Source organism: Corvus brachyrhynchos, unplaced genomic scaffold, assembly GCF_000691975.1.
Source record: "Corvus brachyrhynchos isolate BGI_N302 unplaced genomic scaffold, ASM69197v1 scaffold864, whole genome shotgun sequence".
Lineage (NCBI taxonomy): Eukaryota > Metazoa > Chordata > Aves > Passeriformes > Corvidae > Corvus > Corvus brachyrhynchos.
This window is the reverse complement of record NW_008237871.1, coordinates 618,433-637,453: the sequence shown is the minus strand read 5'-3', so window position 1 is coordinate 637,453 and position 19,021 is coordinate 618,433. Positions and strand designations below refer to the sequence as shown.

At 37.9% G+C, this 19,021-nt stretch overlaps 1 protein-coding gene across 4 annotated transcripts; it reads right to left on the bottom strand.

Annotated features, from left to right (window-relative positions):
• Positions 1 to 2,698: 2,698 nt before the first annotated feature.
• RAB36 (RAB36, member RAS oncogene family) lies at positions 2,699 to 18,964 on the bottom strand. Of its 4 annotated transcripts, XM_017732243.1 has the most exons (14): positions 18,838 to 18,964; positions 18,086 to 18,162; positions 17,760 to 17,962; positions 16,215 to 16,352; positions 15,407 to 15,495; positions 14,161 to 14,249; positions 11,597 to 11,662; positions 10,842 to 10,943; positions 9,197 to 9,261; positions 8,562 to 8,613; positions 7,086 to 7,167; positions 6,189 to 6,279; positions 5,529 to 5,648; positions 2,699 to 5,296 (listed from the first exon to the last, which is right to left on the bottom strand). In XM_017732243.1, the coding sequence occupies exons 5-14, from the start codon at positions 15,473 to 15,475 to the stop codon at positions 5,232 to 5,234; spliced, it is 801 nt and encodes a 266-aa protein (XP_017587732.1). In that variant the 5' UTR covers positions 15,476 to 15,495; positions 16,215 to 16,352; positions 17,760 to 17,962; positions 18,086 to 18,162; positions 18,838 to 18,964; the 3' UTR covers positions 2,699 to 5,231. The 4 variants fall into 4 exon arrangements, with proteins under 4 accessions (XP_017587732.1, XP_017587733.1, XP_017587734.1 ...); XM_017732244.1 differs by lacking the exon at positions 16,215 to 16,352; XM_017732245.1 differs by lacking the exons at positions 16,215 to 16,352; positions 17,760 to 17,962 and having other exon boundaries at positions 18,088 to 18,162.
• Between the last annotated feature and the right edge of the window lie 57 nt (positions 18,965 to 19,021).

The following is a 19,021-nucleotide window of genomic DNA, read 5'->3' as shown; positions in this document are numbered from 1 at the left end:
ATCCCGGGGAGGTAGGGGGGCCGGGGGGGCCCAGCGTCTTCCTGACGGCTGCCCGTGAGACAAAGGCAAAGTCGTGAGCGGTCCTGCCTACTCGCACTTGCAGCCCCAGCCCTGGGCATCATCACACCATGCAGACATGACCGTAGCTAAGCCTGGTTAAGAACATGCCGTGCACACAGCCCTGTGTGCACAGGGAGGTATCCATTCCCGTTCATACAGCCATGCCCTCATATATTATGTATAAACGCCAGCACGTCTCTCTGCTCTCTCTTGAGTTCACACCAAGGCTCGCCCCCCAGGCACTGATGCAGCTCACCTTCAAAGGTCACGTTTTCCCCCACTCATGTAAGTACTGAGTAATAGCAAGCTTGTCATTCCCTCAATCCTACCTTCCTTGCCAATAAATGACAAGCTGGATTTCTGAAATGGGCAACTCTGATACTGAAAATAAAGGCTGATTTGTTTGGGCATTAGTCTCACTTTTGTCTTGTATATTATTTAGCCCCAGTAACTCAGTCCCACACTTCACTTCTGGATGAAGGATGGCAAATGATTTAAACAGAATTCTGGCTGCTGGGTATCATTTTACTTCTGAAATCACACTTCCTTCTGAAGTACACAATGTTGCTTAAGGTGTGTGTCCTTTTCATGTATTAATTCAACCTCTAGAAAAAGGGTAACGAATACAATCAAAGTTCCATCTTGCCTGTTTGGAAGACAGGAAAAGGTGATATGTATCCCTCATATCCCCAAAAAACTGTTTCTTTCATGTTTGTGGTGAAGCATATCTTTTCTGGTACATGTTGCTAGAAAAGAGAGTGGGATATAGCCCTGATAAGAACTAATAAAATCCCATAGGAAGGAAAAGCACAGCTCCACAGGAGTAGTTCTCTCACCTTTGAGATATGTGCTGTTTCAAAATACATAAAACAGTTTTCCTCTTCATGCTTTTTTATATGCCAATCAAAATATTTTGGGGTATTTTCAGATATATCACAAATGGCAAATCATGTATTCATTCATATTGCATAGTTCATCCCTCCTGGTTTTTGTTTCCTGGCTTTAACTGCTTTTCCTGCACTTGTTTCCTTGGCTTTTAACACATAACAGGCAGTGGCTGACCTATATGGAAAACAGATTATGACCTAAATGGTAATAAAATCTATATGTTTAATAAATAACTCTATAAATCTTTCAAGAATTCTGAATCTGTCACAGAAATAAAATAAAATGTGTTTTATCCATTCATACTATTTGTTTGCTTAGTGCCAGTTTGACCAACAAAATTCTGACATGCAATGTATTTCTAGGAATAATAAGATTGTACTGGTATGGTTATAAACAATGGTATCTCACATCATTGGGATATGTTCTGTATTCATAAAGAACTTTTACTGAAGACTCACCATTCTGATTTATTTCTAGAGCAGTTTTGATCTGGGTTCACTTTTCTGACATTTGTGTCCTTTCTGGAGAGCCTAAAAATTCTGATGAGTCAGCAGAGGGATTTCTCTATGCACACTTACCTTTTAGTGAATAATACTGTTAAACAACTACACCCTATTTATCTACTGAGGTAGTGCAACTTCAGAAATTCCACTGGGAATTGAAATGTTCTCTGAATTTTTGCTGATACTTTATGCATTCAACAGAGTAGTATTTTAATAGGATACAAAATTTCTTTAAGACTACTGTGGCAGAGACACAACTGTGATTTGAGACTGAGAATCTTGCGATGAAGGGATAAACTCGGGCCGGCCTGCCCAGCACATCCCCTCTGCTGGCTGGTGAGGGATCGCAAAGCCCTTCCGAGCCGGCACAGATCGGATCCTGCAGTGACCGCCGGGCTCCCTCTTGTGGGAAGAGGAGCCGCTTGGCTCTGAAAGCTCTCGAGCTGTCACTTGGGAACTGCTCTACAGCGTCACCCCATGCGGAAGAACCGGGGGTTTTGTAAGGACAAAAAAAACCAAAAACCAAAACAACAAAACAAAACAAAACCACCAAAAAACTGTAGGACATAAGCTGAGCTTTTAAAATGAGAAATAAAACATAATTTTTAATTAATATGTGGCTTAAACGAAAAAAGCGTATTTTTGTTAACACAAAGCAGCACTCTTGGTAGAGTTTAACAAAGCTGACAAGTCTTGGGAAGTCCCATCCAGTTTAAATCATTTTATGAACTCCTCCAAATTCAGACAATGGCAATCCCTCGCTGTGAGAACAGCTTTCTGACCAAAAATACAGGAAAGTGATCAACCCTCTCCACTACCAAACACAGATTCTCCTACAATCTGCCCAACATTTAATTTCAACGTGCATGCTCAGAGGATGTGACACAGTGTTCAGAGCATTCATTCACCAGTGTGTTACATTAGAACAACCTCTAACTATTGATGGAAAGCTAAAAAAACACAGAGGGGGAGAGATTTAGTCATGGAGAATGGACTCCAGTTCCACCGCAATGTAAACCTGAGCTGGGAACCAACAGGATTCAGAAAGCTCTGAATCCCATGACCTATGTGAATATAAATAACCATACCTTAAGAGTCAAATAATAACTCAAAAGGTGAAATAGCACCATTAAAAATTAAAAGAATGGCCTTTTATAGTAAGAAATTAACTTTGTCAGGTGGCTTTCTTAAATGGCTTTTGATCCATTACCCGTGGGTTTGCTCAGCACAAATGCATCCACAGCCCATTAACACGTTAGCTTTTACTTACTAAAGACAAGAAACAGCACAACATGTACTTCTTTTGGGAAATGGATTATTACAATTGCTCTTTACCTTAGGCTTCAGACTGACTCCAAATTTTACTTCAATTTCTCACCTGCAAATTCCACAAGGAAGCTGAAACTGTGACTGTTGTGATGATCACTGTGGGGATTTCAACTGGTATAGAAATTGTGGTTTAGCCTACCTATGGTTAGAGTTAATAAAGTTTTTTCAACACTGTTTTTCAAAATATTAAGGCTTCTTCAAAGTCAATTAAGTTGCTGATAGAATGGATTAACATACATAGATAAAACATTGGCCAGGTAGAACTTATAAATTTATATTTGTTTTCTATAGTTAGTTTCCTTTGTGCTTTCCTAAGCAACTCATCATTTGCAACATGATCCGAGATTCATTTTAGATTATGAATTATTAATACAGAGTTCTTTGTAGGGGAGGCCTCAGTGGTGCTAAAAGCACCCTTAAAACCAACCAAGCAAGCAAAAAAACCCCAAACACCACAAACACACAAACAAAAAAAGACAACAAAAAACCCAACAAACCACCAACCAAAAAAACACCCAGTCTCAAAGTCTTCATCATTTAATAGACAGACTCAGGCCACTGTCCCATGATAGCTGATGACTGACAGAGTATTGCCTTTGTATGTGGAGTTTTTGGAGCTTCAGATGATACAAAAAAGTAATGACATCATGCAATGTACTGAATCCCTAGGAAAACTGTCCCAGTAGATTTTCCAGGCAACATGATCATGTTGTTGAAGAGATTGCATCTCTGTGACTTTGTACAATAATTGAGCCCAGCAACAAAGGAAACCCTTTGGAGAAACCTTTTCCCTTGGTGGGAAAAAAAACCCCAAACAAAAAACTGAGTATTTTCTTAGATTTGTTCCTGACTCACTTTGCAGGGTAAACACTATCTCATGTCAGCACTGAAGCCCAGGTAACATGACTTGCTGCAGCAGAGTGAACCATCTCCTCTACTCTCATTCAGGCTCAGGAAACACAATGGCTGTGGCCATGCTGCCCACCCAGCACAGCATATGCTACAAGCACAGTGTAAATTCACCTTCCATGTGAGATTTGGGAACTGAACAACTGCATAGAAAATCATAAGGTCAAAATATTACACATTTGGATAAAGAGCTCCTTTTGTACCCTCACAGATTCATTTTTTCCACCAAATGCTACATTTGTGCCCTTGCCAACAGGCAGCACAATTGCCAAAGTGAAGATTGTCCGATAAAAAAAGACACAGAGTTCCTAGATCTCTATTCATCATATTCTAGGAAGCTGCTCTAACTTACGTAATAAGAAAAAAGTAATAAAAAGGATGTTCAAGATATCTTTTCTCCACTTTTTCCCATTTCTTATCAAAGTGGGGAAAATGGCAGAGAAACCAGAATATTTTCAGATTGATGCATTTCTTTATTAACAAATGTCTTTATTTCTCAGCAGCTCAAATCTGAAAGGTCCTATTGTAATTATTTTTCTGGATACTGTTGTTTCTGCAATGATTGAATAAATATCTCAAGAAACTGTACCTTGTAATTGTTCATAGGTTTTCTTCTTTCTTTCCATTTAAAGTAATTGCAGTATGAAATTTAGAGCATTATATATAAATTTTTTAATGCCAGCAAGCTTGAAATGCTGAATATGAATCCTAGAAACATGGAATTCTAAATACTCACAACTAAATATTAGAGTTCAGAGAGCTATTGGAAAAAACAGAACGAACTAATATATTTTCCATATTATGCACCTGTGTGACCATTCTTTCTTATTCAAGAGAATGGAAAAGAATAGCATTCTTATCTGGCAAAGTTTTCAAAATACTAGACAGCTGTGTTAACATAACCAAGTTCCTACCTGGACTTCTTCTAGGCTTGGAAATATTTAATACTGGGCTCTGATTCTCAAGTGGAAAATGAAAAGTAATACAGATTTTTCCTGGATGGAGAAACCACAGTGGAAACTATGCAGTCTGCATTTGTGTACTTCCAGACCCGATACTTAAAAGAATTTATTTTCAAATAGTTTTAAAATACTTGGAATGCATAAAAGCAAATCAGAGTTATTTTACATGATGATTTTAAAAGGCAAAACCATATTGATAGCACCCTTCATTCTGAACTGCCACTTGTTTCTTGCTCCCACAAGAATGCCAGTTCACTAGCTAAGACTTCTAGAGAATTATCAAAGAACAACACTAAAATGATATAATTTTTGACTACAAGCCTTTCTAGCAGACAGGTGAGCACATGGCACTGGCAATGTCTTCTTGCATTAAGACAAGGATGTTATGTTTCAACTACACAGAGAACGGCTTACTTAACAATTGTACCACCCTGCATGGTGAGCCTGCAGCAGCAAGGGAACTCTCAGCAAGAAAGTTTGGGTAAGTTTTTCCTCCCTCGTTTCTAAAATTAAAGCGCTCTGTTTCTGGTTTGAGAGCACTGTCGCAGAGAACTGTGGCACTTGCAGAAACAGTTGACAGTTAGCAACAACTCAGGCTGACTTGAGCATTGTCTTCTGCAACTTCCATAATGTTGTTCTCTAGTTCTGTGGAAACAAAAAAGTTATAAAATCAATTTACAAGAAATTATACCATCTGATATTAAGGGTAATAGAAGCTGGATGCAGGCCCAGTCACTCCTGTAGGCTAAAACCTGGGCAGACAATGATATGAATATGCTTGCAGGTGTTTGAAACTGGCTCTAATGCTTGAAAAACCTCTCCAATCCTTTGGACTATAAACAAGGAAAATGCACACAAAAAGCAAAACTCCACATACTGATCAGATTTCCTGCCCCAATTTGGGCCCTGTACCCAGGAGTGTTCTCCAGCTCCTTCATCATGGACTGTTCAAAGGCCAAGGCAGCAACTCGGGAAAAAAATTCTTTGACATTTTCCCCTAGGAAACAAGACAGAAATTATGTGTTTTTATAAAGGCACATAAACAGATGATCAAGCATAACAAGCACATCTGTGAACAGCCCACTGCTCAATACTGGGACTGAACAGGCCTCTCCAACAATCTGTCTCCCATTCTGATCACTGCAGAAAGAATTTCTAATTTACTTACTCTGGAATACTGTACCCTGTGCTGCACCTTTATTTTTAGCCAGCAACAGAGAGAATTGAGTTTGTGGTATAATCTTTTTCCATTGCAAACATTGAGTAGTAGTGCACATGTGTATTTATGTAACTATCTATGAATTAAACATGCTCAGATATTGCAAAGCAGCTTGATTAGTTCTTTCTGCAAACACGACAGTGAAAGCACACATACAAATGCTCAAATAAAATCAGCCATTAATAAGCCTGAAGTTTCTAATAGCAACAAAATGCAAGAACAACAACAAAAACCTGGCAATGGGGGATAATAGGTTCCTCCCACTTCAACATCAGACCTTGTGGTTATGCTATTTTTACATCCTTTGCAGTAATTTACCTGTTTTGGCTGAAACCGACCAGTATTCTGCCTGCATCTCCTTGGCAAAACGGATTGCATCCAGCTCTTTCATTTCACACACAGCATCTGACTGGGCAAACAAACACCACGGAACAACTTGAACATAAGAAGTGTGTCTGGGCTGGTAACAGCACAGAGGTACTGCCATAGCACCTACACTATGATGCTTCCAGTTTTCTCAGTGGCCTTTTTGACCTTGCCTAGACTTGGGCAATCAGACATGACTGAAAGAACATTCAAGTATATAGTACTGGTTTTAAATGGATGTCTCCACTCATTTCCCACAGCACTGAAACAAAACAACAGTTAACAAGTGACCCTTGTATCTAACACATTGCCTGGTAAAGAACTATCAAGTACGAAGTCCAGTTACTGGTCTTCAAATTCTTGTCACCCCATCATTCTCAGCAGAAGAGTTGGGGGACCAACCAGTAACAGAAGAAACAAGTTTGTTTTCAAAGCTTTAAAAATGAAGTATTGATAGCTACAGAAAGATAAACACAAGACTGAGAATTGTATGGAGTGACTGCATTCAGCTTATTCTTTTGAAAATTATGTGATATTCAACTAGGTAAGAAATCTCCCCTGTTCCTGAATAATGAATACACTATCCCTTAAAAACTAAAACAACAAAACCTTTAAGATTACTAGATATGTTTAAATATGCTTGAAAAATGTCATGTAAGAAATATTTCACTAACTACCCATTTTTTTCAGAAAGTCTTTTAAATTGGTTCCAAGTGTGCTGTTCAATTTATCTTTTAAAGTTTTTCACTCAAGGTCTTTATCTCAATGACATTGTGCACAACTTGTAAGGGAAATCACCTGAGGAACCAGGGAAAATCTGATTTCCTTATCTGCATTCAATTTACTTACCACCAAATCTTTTTTTGTTCCAACCAGAAAGATGAAGCTGGAATATGGTTCATTCTCCCTCAATGCATCTTCTAGCCACTGTCTGAAATACAAAAAGAGAAATGACAGAATCAGTCAGAGGGAACAAGGAGTACAGGAGAAGGTGACAGATAAATAGGGTCACAAGAAAAGTGAGAGAAGAACTTATGTGAGAGTATCAAAAGCCTTTTTTTCTAGACGGAGAGAGTGGTAGCTATTCCAACTCCTTTGAATACACATCTTCCACTAAGGAAAAATCATACCCGTGGCAGAGTACAAATTCAACAATCATTTTAGCACCCAGGGAGGATATTTCTCAGTGTAAGGGAGAGGGCAAAGTTTGGTGCAAGATAAGGAATAAGAAAGCAAGAAGCAAATGACAAGATATGAACCACATAGCAGGTTAGATACAAATGGGAATAAAGAAGAGTGAAATAATCTATTCAGCATTATAAAACAGCTCCCTATGAAGGCTGTATGATTCTTGTCTCACAAGCTTTTATATTATTGTTACTCTGGCAATCAAGTTTCTCTTGAGTCATCCAACACAAATCAAGGAGGGAAGGGAGTGTGTGCATGTGTGGGAAATCAGGTTCACAGGCTTCAATTACTTTCAGCCAAGCAAAGACACTAATATATATATTATTTTACAAAGTCCTATGCAAATGAGCTAAGCACCATAGTACACATTCAAATAAGACAGAGTACAGGTTGTAAAGAAGTCTGTACTTGCATTACAGTCACAACCGCACATTAGAAATATATATGCTCTGAGCTGCGACAACAGTGTGGATCATTGATCCATGCAGGGTTTTGCAGCCTGCACTAAAACCAGAACAAGTTTACTAATAACGATTACCGTGTTGTTGTAACCAAATCATTACAAGGATCTGAACTAGTAAGTTTAGCTATATCTACATATAGTTGGAGTTTTTAATTTTCCATCCTCTTTTTGACAGTCTGTCTCCCATCAGAATCACAGAAACTAGAGAAAGAAAATTTTGGAATAACAGCGTACCTAAAAAATGAAAGGCTCATGAGAAATTATGCATGAGATGCATCTCATCAATTTTATCATTGACATTAGATCCCAGCCTGTTATTCTATTTGTAGCAAATGAAGTAAAAAAAAAAAAAAAAAAAAAAAAAAGAATGCTTTTGGGGTGCACTTCATCTCTTCCTGCATGTCTAGCTTTGGAAGAATCAAGCTTTTACTGAAGTGCCTCTCTCTCTGTACTGACTTTAAAAGAAGTCAAGTGTAACTAGTCCAAATTTATGCCCTCCAATTTCTTCAGGAAAATCCCACCCTATGTAATCCAAACTAGTGACTGTAATTTTTCATTTCTTAGCTCAATAGAAAATACAGTCATGATCCAGCAAGTTCTTAACACCTACATATGCAAGGCAATTAAACCTGTTGTAAAACCTTTAAAAGATAAGCCAAAATGCAGAAACTTACTTGGTGTGATCCAAAGTTTGGATATCAGCCAGATCAAACACTGTTATTATAACTGCAATAAAAGACAAGAACAGAAAAAAAAAGTAATTAAATTAGAAAGTGTATCAGAAGTCTCTCCAACCCATCTTGTTAAACAGAGAGAATGTTTACATATAAGGTGTAAGAACAGATTTAACATACAGGAGGTGGAGGATTATCCATTTTCTCATTCCTTTTCCAGCACCCAGTAAGACCCAAGTCCTTAGTCTTCAACCTTGTATCTATAGTCTGCAGTCTATAGTGCTATTAACCCTTTCATTTTGGGACCACTAATTCCCACAGGATTGTCTCTTACCAAAGGAAAAGCCAGAAATATCCACTTCTAACTCCAGCATTAATCTGACCCAACCTCAAATTCTTTTCCTCCTAGGCACAAGTGCCACTTTTTATCGCTGCATCATCAGAACACTCAGAGCTTGCAGATGTGACAACACATCAAGTCATAAACTTCTTCATCCCTTCTTCCCTGCAATAATGGACAATCCGTTCCACCACAGTGTCTATAGGTACCCTCCTGAGGGGCATATATGGATATATGTTGCTGTACAAAATACAGCCTCCTGACACAGGCAAGATCAAATTAATATTGTTCTCACCCTCTGCTCCTCGGTAGTAAGCAGATGCAATGCACTTGAACTTCTCCTGACCTGCTGTGTCCCATCTGTGCAACAGGGAGAAAAAGAAATTTCAGGTTAATGAAACCCAGGGCAACCTGAGTAAACATGCTAATGAATCAGCAGACTGGTACAAGGCAGAGAAGAATGCGATACCAGAGAAGTGTCACCATCTGGAACATGTTATTCATTAACTACTGATAGAAAAACAGTAAAGCTCTATTATTCAATGAAGACATGCGAACTCCATTTTTACCTTTTTTAAAAAAATACTAATAATTTTGGAGACAATTCAAATATTTGTATTCTGCATGGTAATATCATTTTCTTAAAACATTTTTTCTTTCATCAATGTAATTTGCATGCATTTCTAGGACAATCTAATTTTGTCAATTTTCTCTGCTAATACTAGCTAAGTCATGTATTAGCCCATGTTAGAATCTTGCAACTGCTAGATAAGATATCTGTCCCTACACTACAAATCAGAGAACAACAGCTCAGTCTACCAGGTACTAATGACACCATGAAATAAAATCAAGGATGTCCTTCTTATTAATGAATATGATATGCAGTGCCCTCAGCTACTGCCAGCACTACAGAGGTTTGGGTTCTGTCGAAGCCTTGTACTGCCAGTCATGGATACTTGCAAATATATCTGGTATGGAAATCTCTCAGCAAGAGGGGGCACTAGTGCTTATCATATGGAAATGTTCTACCCAGCTTCTGAAGATTTTGCAGATAATGCAACCTGACCCTATTGCTTCAGTTTGACTCAAGTTCCAAAAGGATAGCACCTGGCAGAATTTCCCAAACACAACTGCAGTGAAATCAGTGGGAAATGGATTTCTAAATATTTTTCAATAAATATCACAAGCCATCTATTTACATCAGTGAAAAGGTTTTTAAGATTCATACACTAAAACACCTCATGCAAAGCATCTTATTTCTACTCTGGGTCACACTACAGATGATTCAATAATGCCCTCTACAGAACAATGTTTCTGGCTATCAGAAACATAAAGGGACACCATTCTGCAGACCCAAAGAGGTGGGAGAAGGGCAGGATTCCCACTAGTCTGACAAACAAAGTTGAAAATCAAAGATATTAGGTTCATATTCAAATAAAACCACTCCAGCCTTTCTACGATTTAGGGATAATTAATTAGTTACTAATTAAGAGATGTTGAAATCACTGGACAGCTTAACATTAATTACAATGACTGCAGGAATAAAACTCCTAGTAAAGCCAAGTTCAGTGCTCATTGTGCCTACTAAACCCGAATCACAGACTGGGGTTACACTAGCACTAGACAAAGCTGTGGGAAAAGCTTCCACTTCTCTTTCATGAACTTCAAGTAAAAAAGATAGAATTCCACTGAAATAGTGCAAGACATCCAAGACACGTTTTCATTGACAAGCTTGTAATATTTTTTAGGGATGAGAAATCCCAGAGTAAAATTTCTACTAAAACTGCAAGTCCAGAGACAGAATCTTTTCTTCAGATCACATTATTCTTTGTGCAATTGTACTATACTTTTAAAATCTTTATTCCACTACAGCCTGCAGCAATTCAAGCTCTGCTGAGACTGTACTCTGTGCAGTGCTTAACCATGCTCTTTCAACTCACATCTGGAGGTTATATGGCATTCCAATTATCTCAAAACGTTCAATTTCAAAATCTACTCCAATGGTCGCCTTGTAGTCTCGGTCAAAATTATCTTTACAAAATCTGCAATTAAAAAAAGGGAATTAAATACTAGTAAGACACAATTACAAATAATTGCAAAACTAACACTGTCTAGGGTAAATTATGACGAAAAGAATAAACTAACTGTGGATTTGATATATAATGAAGAAGTAGACATAAAAACATCATGACACTAATTAAAAGGAGATACTATTTAACAAACTAGAAAGCACATATATCTAGTAAGCTCTCAGGATAGTATGAGACTCAGTAAAACATCTTTGGGCTCTCAAGGGAGATACAGTATTTTTCAGTTTTAGTTACAGGGGAATATATTTTGGGTCATAAATAATGAGCCAAATGAAATCAAGACTCAGACACCGGAATTTTTTTCCAATTGTTTAGCCTTTAGACTGGACTCCTTAAGAAAACACTGTATCATATTTTACTGGATACAAACACTTCAGAATATAACATACTGATTGAAGTGCTAGAGCACAACTTTCTGTGTTGATGTATCAAGCCTGTCTCATACTCCTGACTTCGTTCTGTCTTCATTTAATAACAAAACCATGAAGTACTGGTTCAGGTTCAAACCAGAACCATGAAGTGCTGCCCTAAAGCTGGAAATGGAAACGTTATAACATTTATTTGAGAAACAGGAGAATCAAACCATCAGCTAAGATATACTGTACCTGTTGATAAGACTGGTTTTCCCAACATACAGGTCTCCTACCACAACCACTTTGGATACTTTCAGCCTGTTATAAATATTTGAAAATGTTATATAGTTTTAGTAGTAATTTCAACAGTCTCTTTCTAAAAATTCTGATTTGGATCTTTAAATTGCAAGTGAGAAGCACATGTACCTGTGACTTCAGTTTACCTACCTGCCTCTGCGCTGCACGATCAGAGTCTTAAATTGCGAGGAAGAAAGCCACCAAAAAAACCAAACCCTTCTGGAGCAGAAATAGTCCATTTCTTACTCTGTTTATTTTTTCTTTCTTAATTTCAATTCAGTGGGGCAAATTTTATTCTATTAAAACTGCTTTGACTACAAGTATATACATTTGGCAGGTTACACATAAAACCATCTACATCCTTTGCATTCCAATTTATCCCACAGTTCTCATTGACTTTAATAGTACAAATGAAGTCCCAAGGGCAGAAATAAGAAATTGCTGATAATAAAATAACCCACTGCAGAATGTGTCTCTGGGAAAAACAACCCACAGGGTTAGAGCCAATACATTTTCTGACTATCTGGAATAATATTAATCTGAACCCGGCTTCATGCAAATAATCCTCTTTGCTCTAGGTCCTCCCACAGGATACAGCGGATGGGCTTTAGGTGACTCAACCTGCATTCTTAAAATTGAAACTGTATCTCTTTTAGGACATACCAGTGGATAAGTGAACTTAAATTTATTTGTTAACCTAACTTGGATTGACATCTCCTGTGCACATGCTATAGAAATGGCTTAAGATGTTTAATGTTCTTTTCTATCAAAGAAGGGTTTTTAAACAAAGGAGTTAATCTTCTATTGAATACTATTTCTGGTTACATCAACTTCCATGTGATGCTGATTCCAAGTTATCTATTCTAAATAGTTGAAAAATTGACTAGTAAACTGCATGACTAATATTTAAAGAACAAAACAAAACAAAAAACCCCCACCAGTTTTATGTGCCAGTCAAAATTAACTGGGTGACCACAGGCCCCTATGCTCCTGATTAACTGTTACTGAGAAAATACTGAATAAAATTAATGACCTTAAGGGAAAAGCCAAAAAGTAAGTGATGGTTTAGAGCTGTGTGTTCCATTAATTTGTATTGGGGAAAAAACTCCCTAGATTAGACCATTTAACACAATGATGGACTATTGGGAGAGTATTAAATGCAGCCATTAGCTACTGAATTTATCAGACTACCTTTCCAAATGACAAAGAAATATTTTATTACTTGGGATAATTGAAAAGGAAGATAATGGTTATTCCTGTCAAGCTTTACCAGTACCGTACAAGACACTCTGGCTGGCCCTCCTATCCCCATTCCACCAAAAAAATTACCTAAATGACCAAATAATAATCATATCTAGAAAGCAGTGACAGAAAAGTAGTTTAATTCAATTCACAAAGACAAAATATTAGCTTTTTAGTTATACTCTGTTACCAGAATAAATTACTTAAAGAGTTGGTTTACTATGGAAATAAAAAAAATACTACTAATAAAAATCCCAAACAAATACATCTTAGTAATGGAAGGAAAAAATACCTCAATTCAATAAAGTATGTCTTACTTGGAAAATTGTCCAGACACTTGTAACAAATTTATATGAAACTAAGATAGTGACTGTGTTTCTAAAAAAGGAATAAAGTCACTGATGTCTCTCAGGGTGACACATTTTGGCTTTAAAAGTGTTTTTTTTTAGCAAGACTCCCTAGTGAAACGAATAAAAAGTTGCATTTAAAGATGGATATCATGACAAGTCTCATGTCAGCAACTCTAGAGCTGGAAGAATAGTGAGCTAATTGTCAGTATTCATAGGAGCTCCGCTTTATGGAAGATCCTTCGCAGTGAAACCAGAAGCATTTATCACTAAAATGTACAGCTATTTATTTTAACTGAATAGTGATGATTTCTAACACAGTTTAGCTTTCTTGCCTTGCTTCAGAGATTAAATCAGTAATAGTAACAGTTCTGGGGGAGAGATAAAGTGGGGGGGAAAAACAACTCCAAGATTATTAATAGAGCATAAACCAGCTTATTTTGATTTTTAAATGCTATATATTTACCAGAATTTTGCTCCAGTTTTAAGGAACTATTTAAGAGAACTTCTTAGAATGTATACTTCAAAAAGACTACAACTAGATTCTTAGATGTTTCGAGAAAGTTAGAACTGCTGCCTTTATATCCCTCCAAAGCCTTTATTAACTGGTCCTTTGGAACACCTACAGAGAACACTGCAAGGCTGATCTGTTAGATCTTTTGAACTAAGTGTTTACTTAAAGGGTGCTAAACATCTTTTTCTTGCTAAACTACTACACGATTTTTTCAATGCTATCTATACCAGCAGACGAAGAGGCACTTGATTCATTTACTGTGGAACTGCCACATGCAGGGGCTTAGCTGCCTCGAAACATACTGGAGTGAGGAACACGAGGAATAGGGGGTGGGGGGGGGAAGCCTATGAAGAAAGGAGGCTGTAAAGAGCTTAAAATACTTTCTTCCTTGCATACCTGGGTTACTACAAACTTACCCAGCCGTTACAGTGCTCTGCTGACAAGCACTCCTAACCTGTGCATAGAAGTGCTCTTTAAACTGCAGACAGGCCTCAGGTGTGTACCACTGAAAAGAGAGAACAGCTGCTGGGACAAACTGGGTGATAGCTACTTGGCAAGAAGTCAAACAGGCAATGAAAAACAGATAAAATGATTATTCAAAGGGTTTGCCAAGAACAGGGTTACCCTGGCATAAGAAAAGCAGTACATTGGGTTAGAAGGCAGTAAGGTTTCCCCACAGTTGTGTTTGTAAAAGCCCCTTGGGACAACACCATCCTTTGAGCTCCATTCTGAGTGTCAGTGTCCCAGCACTGCCTAAGTGCCCATGGCCAAATCCATTTGCTCAGCATTCTGTACAACAGTAAGTGCCTTCAATTATCCCAATGATCAAAGACACACAAGACAAACACAGATGGGAGCATACCACCAGCAAGTCATTATCACTATGAAGTTTTTTCAGTCTTTTTAAAGTGTGAAGCACTGTTTTTATTACTAGTCCTTTAAGTAGGAATTAGTTAAAAATGAGGAAAATATATTTTACCTTGCATTTGCTTAAATACCTGTAGTATTCTTCATGAGAAAGCAAAATACATGGCTGAGATCAAGAATGGAAAAAAATGTTAACTCCCTTACAAGGATCTTTTGAACAACTGAAAAAACCAAGTGGTAATTCCTTGCCCTTCCCTGTCCTTAACTGTTCTCTTACACTTCAAATACAAGTCTTTGGAGACATCAAAGGTATTTTGTGTGTGTTTTTCTACAGTGCCTACTAGATTTGATCTACTTTATGACTAAAGTTCTTATACAAACAGAAAATTAAAATTGCCTCAAATTCTTCAACCAAAGCCTCCTAATTAGATTTTTTTGCAAACTTAATGTCAGCTGTGGTTCCTCTTTGCCCTCGGTGTTGGAGCTCTTTAAGCATGTAATTATTACTGTTTTGCTGAAAAAACAAGATAAATGTTTTAAGATGACACTTCCGTAACAAGAGTCACTTTTTGTAAAGGTTAAAAAGAAGAATGAAGATTATTATTATTAAAGAAATCAGCATTGAACGGGAATATAAGATCACATTAAACTTTGAAAGAATCTTAAATAATTTGTAATTTTAACAGAAGACAACAAGTGTACATTAAATTAAATTAAAATACCATATTAGCACAATGGAAAGATAGATCAGTGTGGAAAGGGCTTCATGTGATCAGAGGGATAAAAAATGCTTACCTTGGGAAACTGGGAGATTATTCTTTCTCTACTCAGTGGAGGAACCAAATGCATTAGGCTGGACTTCATCCTCCAAATTCAGTTAAATTCTACAAGATGAAAAGTATGTAAAGAGAAATACAATATTCAGGACTTACCTCAATACAGGGACCACATGATAGAAACTAACCAAGTTCTTCCAGACTTGTCATCTTTTTTTCTTTTTTCTTTTCGGTAAAATTGGCAGTTCTTCAACTCAGTTTGCATGCAAGGAAACCTGATTCTCATGTAGAAAGGACCACCTCAGTGTGCATAGCTGTAGTAGCAAACAGTAGCCTTCTGAAACTACAAGGCACCAACTCTTAATTCCCTGGGAGGGTGGAGAATTGTTCACTTAATTCAACCTAACTGCTTGCCCTCAAAGGATTTTGCAGTGTTTAATTTAAAAATCTTGCTCATCATTGTTTCAAATGCCTCTGCACTAAGCACATTAACTAATGTTAGAGGATCCCAGATTTCATGTGGTCAGAAGAAGAAAGAAGGAGAAATGAAGCTGCCACATTTCTGGGCACAACATCAAACTTTCATCCAAGATCAGCTCAGAAAGAATGAAATCCATCTGACATGGAAAAAGAAAAATGTTCACATGAAAATCACAAATGCATTTAGATGTCTCACCTGAGACATATCAATTTGGTTATGTAATGAAACCTTGTGAGTTGCTGGGGGAGGAGACCCTTATTAGGGTACTGATTTCTTACTGGTGTTCCAAAGAACGTTTCAAATGAGAGCATTTTCATCATGTAGCAAAGTGTAAGGAAGGACTCACCGAGCAGCAGCTGATGCAGCAGGATTCCAGCCGCACAAACAGCTCAGCCCCTGCTACGTGGCCATAGCAACAGGTTTGCAACAATTCCCTTCCTCCCCTTCTTCCACAGACCAGGAAGGCAGAGTTGGAGTAATTTAACTATACATAAAGCCGTAGTTTTGAAACAACAAACTCATTTTAGTGGTCATACAGATTCCTTTGATCAGAAACTGCTCCTCAATAAACCAAATGGTCCCTAATTCTGGATAAGGAAACAGCCAAATTTTTTCCAAGATCGTTGTATATATGGATACAAAGAGCAGGATTAACCCGGCAGAAAAGGAACTAATGGAGTGGGGAACTGTTACAGTGCTAATATTAAGCATAGCAGCAATTATAAAGAAACTCCCTAGGGATTTTTTCAGCATTTCAACTTGATTTCATCTCAGCTTTAAAGTCAGGATGCGCATGTCACTAATGAGACATTCTGAATTATATAAATGTCTTTCTACTCATTAATAATCTTGCTTTCTAATATACAGAACACCAAAGACAAGGAATTAGAAATTACACAGCTCTTTTGCATTACCTGAGTATTGTCAATCAACTCATTAATTTAGACAGCATTTAGTACGCCAGACTGCAATTTAGGATGCTAAGGGATTTTGCTATGTATTTTATTAGGATTTAAATTTCCAACTTTCAGGAGAAAGCAAAGCTCTCCCATTCTAACAGTCATCTTTTGATAAAGCTGGAACAGGCTTTGAACCAGGAGACAAGCCTCTCCCACTTCTGCAGCAGACTAAAAAGGTTAGAAAGGGCACATCAATGCAGCCCAGTAGTTTTAAACAGTGAGCAAGTACAGAAGAAAAAACCCTACACTTGTGTTTTACAAGCACACACAAAGAACAACGCTTAACAAAATTGCTAATCCACTACTTAGAATTAATGTTTTATTCTCTTCCATGAAGAATTGCTTTTAAATTGCTTTAGGCACAAATATGATCTCAACCATACCCAAACAGCCACTTCCCCACAAAGAATCCAGATTTGTAGCTGATGTGTTATTCACCAAAGAAGGTGACATTACAGTATTTATCTATTATCATATGGATAGTTCAACTTATGCTACTTTTGACTATATAGAAGTCGAGAGATCTAGATCCTTGTCCTTCTGACCTTTTGGCAAGCTTGAATGATTTTATGGCAATATTAATGTCTTAATTAATGTCAGAACTATTAGTATAGTTCTGAAAACAAAAACTCCATGAGTTGGTAAGAGTTTCAAACACTAACTTGCTTTCTGCATTTTCTAGTTCTAGTTCAACACCTCCTAAGCATCGTAATCACCTGTCATGTGTACACAGATTGACTCATTGCTCCTCTCCTAGAGCTCTTTCACAAATGAAGCTACAAAAAACCCAGTTCAACAATCTCGGTGAATACAAAGTACAGGAGGGACCAAGGCAACCACACAGAAATATTTCAAAATTGAGAGGCCATCTTCACTTATACTTAGTGTATTTAATCTAAATCTCACACACACATAAGCATATCCCAACTTACCAAATCAACAGATAAGACACCCCATTACAGGAGAAAAATTTAAGAAATCAAAAACTGCTAAAAATACTGAGAATGATCCTTATTTTCTCTTCTTAAAGAGCTGAAAGGGGATTCAGTCACCAGGGAGGGCTGGGAACACAGTGTCTCCATGGCATCACAACGCTCTTATCTCAACATTGCAAGAACAGTAGCACAAGCAGCTTCTGTGGATAGACAAAGGATGTGAGGAAGGCATTCAGAAGGCATACATGAAATAAGTTAACAACATGACCACTAGCAAAATCAGTATTCCAAGCTACAGTGAAGGACAAGACAGAACAACTCACACCAAAAGCAGAGTTAGCACTGAGGGACGAGTCTCTGATTTTGTCCTGCTCCTTCGGAGAGGAAGTTCATGTTCTTCCTATGGAAATCAGGTAAACTTTTACAAGTACATAGTTAGCGTAAGTCTAATCTAATTCAGGGAAATCACCTCTACTTTAAATAATCTGCTCTAAAATGTTGCAGAAAAATTAATCCCTTCCAGAAAATACTTTTTAAAGTAGTAATTTTTCTTTTATGGATTTTGAAGATCAACAAACCAGAACCTATTCCTGTGATGCATTTTAATCCGGCTGATCAGAATTACTTTGGATTTGTAAAATCCTGTTTAAGAACTTTGATTATTACAATTGTTACTCAGACATAATGAAAAACATCCCAACGGCTTCACTATTTGCACTTCCTTTCATAGCACAAGCTGTTCAGAGCTTTTTCGTGATGCCAGATCACATCTGACAACCCAGAACACCCTTAAATTGCGCCACATTGCAATGATCCGTTCTTCCCGTGTACCTTCCTGTGAAGGGTTGTGTGAAACTAAGTAATAATGGGAACCCTTACTACAGATTCTGGCTGTTCATAGTGACACTCTGGAGAAGATTAGGAAAGAAAACCTAGAGACCAAAACTACTGCGCTCCCTTCAGCTCTTGTACCCCAAGGCTGCTCGCCGGTACTCGCCTGCTGTATTTCTGCCCTTAACTCGACCACCATTTTGTTCACTCTGAATTCTTCTCAATTTTGTTCAACTAAAATTACTTTGAAAACAAGGGGCGAGGAGAGAGACTCCACACTTTAGCAGGGAAGCGAGGCAGAAAGGCTGCCACGCCGGGACTTCACGGCGGCATCCTTCTCGCCTCACGGGTCCCCTCAGCGGCCGCGCCTCAGCCCCCGCCCGCCCCGCGCCCAACTACGCCATTGAGCTCACTGCCTCAGCGCGGGC

Bases quoted from the DNA above. Each gene is read 5' to 3' on its own strand.
- RAB36 (XM_017732243.1), bottom strand. From the start codon at position 15,475: ATGAAGTCCAGCCTAATGCATTTGGTTCCTCCACTGAGTAGAGAAAGA. The intron at 9,262-10,841 runs GTGAGTTGAAAG...CCTGTTGCACAG, and splicing joins ATGCCATATAACCTCCAGAT to ATGGGACACAGCAGGTCAGG. The intron at 6,280-7,085 runs GTAAGTAAATTG...TTGTTTGCCCAG, and splicing joins GAACAAAAAAAGATTTGGTG to TCAGATGCTGTGTGTGAAAT.